This window comes from Sus scrofa, chromosome 7, assembly GCF_054392235.1.
Source record: "Sus scrofa isolate SSC_HxYL_T2T_F1_AM1 chromosome 7, Sscrofa_HxYL_maternal_Yorkshire_Landrace_v2.0, whole genome shotgun sequence".
NCBI lineage: Eukaryota > Metazoa > Chordata > Mammalia > Artiodactyla > Suidae > Sus > Sus scrofa.
Genome location: NC_139389.1, coordinates 67288668 through 67297375, shown reverse-complemented (window position 1 = coordinate 67297375; position 8708 = coordinate 67288668). Strand labels below are relative to the sequence as shown.

Genomic DNA, 8708 nt, shown 5'->3' with positions numbered 1-8708 from the left:
ATTTTACCAAGAAACAGGCTAATCAATGGGTCCCAAGCTTCAGGGCCAAATGGCAGGGCCAGGATTTTAGCCTTGCCTCCTGCCCTCTGGGCCCCTGCTCTACACTGCCTCCCAATGTCAGGCCAAGGGCTTCAGGGAAATTAGGTCCCTCCTAGGGTTTCCTTCCCTGTACAGCAGCCCTTCAGTGTCTGCATGGAAGGCTGAGCAGCTAGGGAACTCCTGCCTTGGCGGCTGCCCAGGGAGTGAGCTGCCTCTCCCTTAAGTCCCCAGAGATGCTCCTGAGTACCATTCAGACCAAGACCTGGGGAAGGGGGCTGCTGGAAACCACCCCAACTTGGGGGTCCTGGGGGGCTGCACATGAGCACAGATACCCTAGAAGATGTCCTTTCCCCAGTCCAGCTCACTGGCCAGAGTAAGAGGGGTGGGCCGGGGATCCTGTCTTGGGTAAGTAAGCATACAGGGCAGAGCTCAGAAGTTTGCCAGGATTGCATTCCTGCCATTGAGCCCTCCTCCACATGCAGATAGGGTCTTGGCTGGGCCCCTGGATCCCCTCAAGGCTGAGGGCAGGAGGAGACGTGACTCTCACTCCCTACCACCTTGTGGCCTCCCCCAGGTCACCTGGCTTTTTCTGGGGCCCCTCTAGCTCCAGCCTGTGAACAGGGACTACCTCACCTGTTTTTTTTCCCAGGGCAAGAAGAGAAGAACACATTCAGAAAATAATTTAATAGAAAAACAATGAATTACATTCTTTACACCCAGCCTCCTAGAGGGAACGCAGACACTCTCCTAAAGAAAGGAGGCATTTAAGGGCAGTGGGATTAGAAACCACTAACACCTTCTCTGATTTTTTAGAAAAGAAACCTCCAAGTAACTATGGGTATGCATGTTCTTTCCAGATTAAAGTCACTTTGTTCTCCTAAAAGCCCATGTGGGATCCTAGGAAGATATTGGCAGACCTACTGGAGAGATGGGGTCAGGCCCAGAAAGGGGAAGGAGCCTGTCCAGGGTCACACGCTGGAATAGTGGCAGTGTCAGACTTAGAACCAGCTATCCTGGATCACTGGGTCCCCCACAGCTTGATGGGCCAGGAAGTCCCCATGCCTCTCTCTCCCAGGCCAGGACCAGCTCTGGGGCCAGTAGGGGCGTTCCCCAAAGAGGGACGGAGGTGGGAAGGATGAGGATTGAGGACCCCTCCCCTTGTACCCCCTGGGCCAGGGCAAGAACAAGGCATGGGTTTCTCATATTTGCTCCACTTCTACAGAGGATATTATTTTCATGCATGAAGGAGTATCTTAAAATATTGAGAAAGTGGGCAGGGGTCAGTTTCCAGGAAGACTGGTGAGTTCTGCGGGGCTGAGTGCATATGTGGGATGGGTGGTCCCTGAGGGGTCTTCGGCCCCATTCCAGTGCAAGGAGGGAGGTGAGCTGCAATAAGGGCTCTCAGGAAGGACAGGGGTGGCCACAGGGCAGAGACTGCCCCGTGCCCTCTGCTCAGAGCAAAAACAGAAACCAACAGGTTCAGGGCACAGCAACCACCAAATAACAAAAGTCACGTGAAAGAAATACTCTTCTCCCAGAGTCCTGCTCCTCTTCCCCTGGGCCGAGGCCCAGTGCTCCCAGCGCACTCCGTGGGCTATCAGACCCTCTAGCCGGTAAAGAGTCTCCCAAGGGGTGCTAGGGATCTGGGGTGTGGGGAGGTCTCAGAGTCGCCCATCCAGGAAGCCTGCTCTGCAGGGCTGCAGAGGGCCACAGTAGGGGTGAGTGCGTCCCCAACTCCCAGTGACCTGTCCAATCATCCTTCAGGGTCACTGCAGAGTGCAAGCTATAGAGGGGAAAGTGGGGAGGGTCAGTTTCAGGTCTCTGGCCAAAGAGGCAGAATCCGGGGCTGCTTCAGCCCTCATCCCTCCTTGGGTGGAAGGTCAGACCCCAGGGCAGGACTCACAGCTACGAACAGACTCCAACAGCCCCTCTTTGTCCAGGGTCTCAGCTTCCCAGCGAGACTCCCTCATCTGTGGAACATAAAGGACACAGATAGCGATGGAGCAGTCTTCAGACAGAGACGAGAGGGATACACACAGATTGAGGAGCAGAACCCAAACGGCTTCGCCCCAGTGAGGGCCCCCACGTGCCCACCTTGACCTGCTCCTTCAGGTATTCAGCTCGAGCCATGAGGTTCTGAACCTGTCAAGGGAAGACATGCCCGTGGGTGTGAGGCGATGAAGGGCCTTCAAATTGAGCTCCTCCTCACTCCTGATGCTCTCCACAATCCTCTGCCTCATTAGAACAACCTGCCACTGAACCCTCATCCGCTCCCTCCTCCAGGAAGCCGTCTGACTGCAGCGGACCAGCTGACTTTCTGCTGCCGAGTTCCCAGATTCCGCCTGACTCCTTGGCCTGACCAAGCACCCAAGCCCTGAGGGGGCCACCGACTCAGCAAGTCCCCAGGAGGGCCCCCTAAACTGGAGCAGGTCAAATGGGGAAGAGGAAGGCCCCAACCCTCCCAACCCCAATAGGCACCTCAGTGTGAAGCAACTCCCGCCTCCGGCCTGGGGGCTCCGCTGCAAAGACAGGAAGAGCGCATGGTGAGGGCAGGGCAGGGCAGCCAGGGGCGTGAAGGAATGTGGAGATGGGGTCTCACCTGCCAGCAGCAGCAGCAGCTCCCCCAGGCTGTGCTGGTACAGAACCAGGGCGTCCTGCTCCCCACCGGCCTCTTCTGCCTGCAGCCCCAGGGACACGAGGTCATTTAGGGTCATGACCTGGATTCTCTCTCCCCCACCTGGACCCCTCCCACTGGCTGCAAACCTTGGCCATGGCAGCTGAAGCCACTTCCAGAGCAGCTAGGAGGCGGGGCTTGTCCCGGGCCATCTCTGGAATGAGGGCAAAAGCTCAGGGTGAGAGGAACAACCTGCCTTTTCCTCTCAGGACACCTACCCTGAGGGGTCTGCCTCCCCCTCAGGCTGGAGGAAATTGCTGGGGACCTGGTGGTCAGCCAGAATTGGGGCCTACCTTTAAGCAGGTCTCGGGCAGAGGTTTCCTGCCTCAACAGGGCCCGATTGGAGGAGGAGACGATGGCCTTGAGCTCCTCAGCCCGGGACACGTACTGGCCCACCTGCAGGAAGGCAAGGGGCTGAGGAAGGGCTGTCCCGCCTTGCCTCCCTCGCCAGTACCCACCTCCAGGTTCGCCCTCCGAGTCCTCAGTGACTGCCCCAAGCTGTAACATCAGGGGTCAACAGAGGCTGGCCTGACCCCTTCCCAAGAAGAGAAGTTCCTCTAGGAGAACCAAGCCCCAGAGGCCCTGAGATCCCTCACCCATTTCCTCAGAAGCCTCTCATTCACCTTTGCCTTAATTGCCTCCTTCCGCTGGGCATCCACCTCATCTGCAGAAAAGAAGGGGGTTATATGAGGAGTGTGGGGCAAGGAGAGCCCTGCCCCCACCAAACTCTCTGAAACCCCACAAAGTACTAAAGTCCAAATTTACCCTCTGCCTTGTCTCCCACAAAATTCTGGAAGGAGAGCTGCTTCTAGAATCTATCCACTGCAGCCATGGCTGACCCCACCCCTCCTGGAACAGCCTGGCACTCACAGTGTAGGGCAGGCACGAAGAAGTCCAGAGCCTTGCAGTAGAGAGATAAGGCTGCTGCGGCGTCCCCCTGCTGGTCTTTCTGCACAGCCTGCACCACCAGGGCGGTCTGGGGGACAAGTAGATGGGAGTCATGCCCACCCACCATGCTCACCACGAGGGGGTGATGTCCCATGCCCACTCTGTCTCCTGCTGGGCAAGTCACGTGATCACCACTGAAAGGGGTAGATAAGACCCCCCAACTCGCCCTCAGACCACCTGTCTCTACTCACTGCTCGTGCCAGGCTCTCCCCGCTAGGCATGTGCTCCAGGTCCACCCAGGGGTGGGCAAAAAAATCCTGGAAGGAGATGCGGCGGTTGGGGTCCCGCTCCAGGAGTCGCTGCAGCAGGTCCCGGCAGTCCTGGGAGAGCAGGGGTCGCAGGGGGAGCTGGGGGAGAGGGGTACAGATCACACTGGGCTCCAGCACCTCCAACCCCAGCCTCAGGGGCCTGTCAGGACCACCTTGTAACCCTGTCCTGAGATGCCCCAGATGGATAACATGACCAGTTAGAGTGTCGCAGCCGGTGAAGAGCCAAGCCTCCTCCCCCAGGCTCCTGCTCACGCTTTCGCTGGAACCCATAGCTATCACAGAACCCTGTTTCCAGGTCCTTCTTCCTCTCTGGATTGTGCTCATGGGAAGCCTGGCCCAGGTCTGCTTTGGCCTTCTCCCCAAAGGGGGACTGTAGCAGGCTGTGGGGCAGGCCCTTTGCATCCTGTTGTAGGCTGATCTGAATCCCTGGAACTGAACGGAGCCTGACTTCTAGGCCAGAGTGTACCCCAGATCCATGAAGGTGGCCTGGAGCCCACCCCTCCACCTGCGTAGGCAGCAGTGAGCTCTCCCACCTCAGGGCCCTGACTCCTTCCGCCCCCCCCAAAGTTGCCAAGGCCCTGCTAGATCTACCTCAATAACCCGGTTGCTCCGGATCTTCTCTTCCAGCTCCGAGAACGACCTGGAGGCAAAGGGGGGCTGCCCGAAGAGGGCTTCTGTGGAAGGGAGGCAGAGGGCAGGCTGGGAGGGGACAGGGTCAAGCCTGGTCTGGCCCCTCCTGGGGAGGGGGCCTGGCATCCCTTAGAACAGGGGCCCCAGACCAGGAAAGTCAACCTTCTCATTAAAACCCTTCAGGAGTGCCCCAGAGAGGCCTTGCCTGAGGACACAGTGCAGGCCACCAGGTGGGGGCAAGGGGACAGAGCTCTCACCGTACAGGATGACCCCCACAGACCAGAGGTCCACACGGGCATCGTATTGCCGCTGACACACCATCTCGGGAGCCATGTAGAGCGGGGAGCCACGGAGCACATGCTTCTCATCCCAGGGGGACATGTGCTGGGCAAAACCAAAGTCTGCAGGCAAGAGGGCAGGCAGCAGGGCTGCAGATTCCAGCTGCTTCTGCTCCAGGACTGTACAGGGCTCCAGCACAGGGCTCCTCCCACCCTCTAGACTCACTGGGATTGATCCCACTTCCCTCCTTTGCTCATGCTGTTTCTCTCATTATGTGCCTGGAACACCCTCTCACCTCTTGCTCTAGGGGCATAAATCCTTCCAATCCTGCATAACCCCATCAGTGCCCTTTTTTTTTTTTTTTTTTTTTTTTTTGTCTTTTTGCCTTTTCTAGGGCCACTCCCATGGCATACGGAGGTTCCCAGGCTAGGGGTCTAATCAGAGCTGTAGCCACCGGCCTACACCACAGCCACAGCAACACCAGATCCAAGCCGGGTCTGCGACCTACACCACAGCTCACAGCAACGCTGGATCCTTAACCCACTGAGCGAGGCCAGGGATCAACCTGCAACCTCATGGTTCCTAGTCAGATTCGCTAACCACTGCGCCACGACGGGAACTCCCATCAGCGCCTTTTTAGGATGCCCACCCTAATCATACCAGCAATGAGGATAAGGGCTCACGGGGGTTAGAACCCTCCCTCACTGTCCCACCAAGCTCAGTGGGCCTCTCTGGCCTCCAGCTTCAAGTCAGTTCTTCAAATTTCACCAGAGGCCACAACCAACCCTTCCCCATCTCACATCTTTCAACACTGCCACAGACTGAGTCATAGTCTGAGCCCCAATCCTGGTGACAGAAAAAGTCCTAATCCTGGTCACACTCTGAACTCTGGTCACACACTGAGTCTTAACCCTGACCCCAGAGTGAGCCCTGACCCCACCATGCCACTGCTGGAGTCAAGCATGGGTAGCCCAAGAAAGGCCCTGCCTTTTGGTGACAGGGCCCACCCCTGGATCTCCCAGTCTGTCACTGCTTGATGACTCAACAGAGGCCTCCATGAGAACCAGGGCTGCCGAGTGAACCCAGACAGGAGGAGGCCTCTGCCTACCCACCTTCCAAACCCCCACCCCTGCTGTTCCAGACTCACACCTGCCAATTTAAGGTGAGGCTTCTCCAAGGAGCTCAGCAGAATGTTCTGTGGCTTTAGATCCAGGTGAGAGATGTTCCGTTCATGTAGGAACTGCAGGGCACTAGCTGGGGGGCAGGACCCATGCAGAGAGCCCGGTCAGAGGACCCTATCTCTCACCTCCTCTCATCTTTCCAGGCTTGTCTGTCTTTCCAAGCCTGCACAACCCCAGTTCTGGACTCAATGGTCGACTGAATGCTTTATATATAAGCACCAGGCTCTCATCTCTGCCATGAACTTGTCCCACCCCCCATCCCGAGTGACCTCCTTCCTCCCTTTAGCCCTTCACAAGTCTTTTTCCTCCCGAGATGCCCCAGCCCTTCAGGCCCTTGCTCTTTCCCTTGGCAAAGCACCTGGGTCTTCAGAATGTTCTACGAGGTCCTTATATTATGTTTCAATAGTGGAAGCCTGGACTCCCCACAGATGGGGGTCCTCCCTGTCTTTCTCACAGCATCCTTAAGCCAGAGATGGGCACCTAGGAAGGAGGGGCCCTACAAATCCAAGCTGGGATGAGAGGCAACTGCTAAGAGTGCCAGAGCTCTAAGCCAGGGGCAGGGGTGGGTGAGAGAGCAGAGATCACGGGAAGAGGTTGCAGACTGCATTCAGAGGCTTTTACCCAACTGCTGCATGAAGACCCGAGCCACCTTCTCAGGCAGAATCCTGCGGGTATGGATGAAGCGAGAGAGGTCACCTCCTGCACAGAACTCCATGATGAGGTAGATGTTGTCACTGTCCCACTGTGATGAGAGGCAGAGAGGAGGCTTGGAGAGAGGGTCCTTTCTCCAGCCCTCTTTGGGGGTGGCCCCGCCGCAGGTCCACACCTGGAAGTCCTTCAGCTGCACGATGTGTGGGTGTCGAATGCCCTTGAGGATCTCAATCTCTGTCAGGAGGTTTTCCACAGATGCCTTGTTCAGACTCTTCTTGGCCACACACTTTATGGCTACCACCTCACGAGTGTCCTTCTGTGGGGACAGGAGATTTGAGAGCTCTGCCTTGAGAAAACCAGGGACCATGTGTGGCCAGAAGGGCTCTGGTTCCTCTGGCCCTCTCCCCCTCACTGGGCCTGCCCACTCACACCCGCTCCAGGCTTCCCAGCTGCCCCTTCCCAGGCCAATGAGGCACCCAGATTCTGGAATTTCAGCTTCCCCACAAGCCTGGTGTTCTCTGCTCCACAATCCCTTTCACTGAGTTCTAGGCGCCCCTGCTGAGGAATGCCCTTTCCTGCTCTACACCGCACACTCTGCGTCCTCCGTGGGTCCAGTCTCCTAGAACCCTGCCCCAGACTCCTCCCAGCCCACAGAGACCGGCCCCCCCCCCCCTGTTGTGAGCCTATTCTGGGGCCACTGACACAGAGGCTGCATGGAGGATTCCACCTGTGTCTCCACACAAAATGGGTGTGTGCGCGTGTGTTGGTTTTGAAGGCCTATTTGTGGCGGTCACCTCCCACCCCCTCCACAGAACCTGGGAGGGACAAGGCAGATGTGAGCCCCGAGTGCCTCTCACGCCGTCTCTAACCTCTCCTAGTTTCCGGCCCAGCACCCGGCTCGGCTTGCTCGCCGTCGACTTGCTCTTGCGGGCACGGAGACCAGGCCCTCAGAAGTTCTCGTGCCCCCAGATCCTGCCTTTCACAGAAACCCCGGGGCGCCCCGCACCCACCTTGGCGTAGGCCTTGTACACCGTCGCGTACGTGCCACTGCCCAGGCGCTCGGTGAGGATGAAGCCTTCCAGCCGCGGGGGACCCCAACCTGGCCCTGCCATCCCGACCGCCCCGCGCCAGCCGCCGGGCGCTTCCTGGTTCCCGGCGCAGGGTTCCGGCTGGGAGCCGAGAGGGTAGAGCGCGACGCGGCCGGAGTGGACTCCACACTGCCCCCAGCGCCGCCCGCCGGAAGTGCAGCACGGCGGGCTGGGCGGGGCTCCCCACCCCCCAGATGCTCGTCCAGGGCGTCCGCCCCCACCGGCCCTGGAAATCACATGATCTGCCAGTACGCACAAGACCTACTTGGGCAGGCTGAATAGAAGTGAGCAGGAGCCGGCAGACAGATCACTCGGGGAATTTCATCCAGGTTCAGACAGCATCCTAGAGATCGACCACGGGAAGACAGAGGAGGAGTCCTGCTGCGCAGGTGTGTAAAATGTAGGGAAGATTCCAAGAGGCCCCCTTTCCCCAAGACCAGCAGCTCCGAACGTGAAAGTACTGGTACAAGAAATTACCACCAGGGTGTTCCCATCGTGGCTCAGTGGTTAACAAACCCGACTAGTATCCATGAGGACGTGGATTCAGTCCCCGGCCTCGCTCAATGGGTTAAGGATCCTGCTGTTGCCACCAACTGTGGTGTAGGTTGCAGATGTGGCTCAGATCCTGCATTGCTGTGGCTGTGGTGTAGGCCAGCAGCTATAGCTCCAATTCGACCCCTAGCCTGGGAACCTCCCTATGCCATGGGTGAGGCCCTAAAAAGACAAAAAAAAAAAAAAAAAAAAAAAGAAAGAAAGAAAGAAAGAAAAGAAAGAAAAGAAAAAGAAGGAAAAGAAATTACCACAGAAGAGGCCAAACAGTCTCAGTAAGGGGCTTAGCCCCAGGGGTGAGGGCCTTGGCCTGTCACAGACCAGCCAGGGAGTGGAGTGGCCAGATGCAGCATCTTCACTGTCCCTTCCTGCCTGAGGCTGGCGTGCCTCAGCCCCCACC

The 8708-nt window shown here is 57.8% G+C and overlaps 1 protein-coding gene across 29 annotated transcripts; it reads right to left on the bottom strand.

Moving 5' to 3' along the window:
* Positions 1–708: 708 nt before the first annotated feature.
* Positions 709–7818, bottom strand: ULK3 (unc-51 like kinase 3). Of its 29 annotated transcripts, none has more exons than XM_013978070.3 (16): positions 7541–7818; positions 6847–6987; positions 6642–6762; positions 5989–6093; positions 4818–4961; positions 4522–4604; positions 3853–4008; positions 3584–3689; positions 3310–3377; positions 3007–3109; positions 2803–2867; positions 2639–2717; positions 2518–2558; positions 2134–2181; positions 1943–2009; positions 709–1822 (listed from the first exon to the last, which is right to left on the bottom strand). In XM_013978070.3, the coding sequence occupies exons 3-16, from the start codon at positions 6733–6735 to the stop codon at positions 1806–1808; spliced, it is 1176 nt and encodes a 391-aa protein (XP_013833524.1). In that variant the 5' UTR covers positions 6736–6762; positions 6847–6987; positions 7541–7818; the 3' UTR covers positions 709–1805. The 29 variants fall into 29 exon arrangements, with proteins under 29 accessions (XP_013833524.1, XP_084824933.1, XP_084824943.1 ...); XM_084968807.1 differs by having other exon boundaries at positions 3337–3377; XM_084968817.1 differs by having other exon boundaries at positions 3337–3377; positions 4522–4587.
* Between the last annotated feature and the right edge of the window lie 890 nt (positions 7819–8708).

Excerpts from the sequence above, each read along its gene's own strand:
- ULK3 (XM_005666148.4), bottom strand. The coding sequence starts at position 7,783 with ATGGCAGGGCCAGGTTGGGGTCCCCCGCGGCTGGAAGGCTTCATCCTC. Across the intron at positions 3,690-3,852 it reads GGGAGAGCCTGGCACGAGCA|ACCGCCCTGGTGGTGCAGGC; the intron begins GTGAGTAGAGAC and ends CTTGTCCCCCAG. Across the intron at positions 3,378-3,583 it reads CTTCGTGCCTGCCCTACACT|ATGAGGTGGATGCCCAGCGG; the intron begins GTGAGTGCCAGG and ends TCTTTTCTGCAG.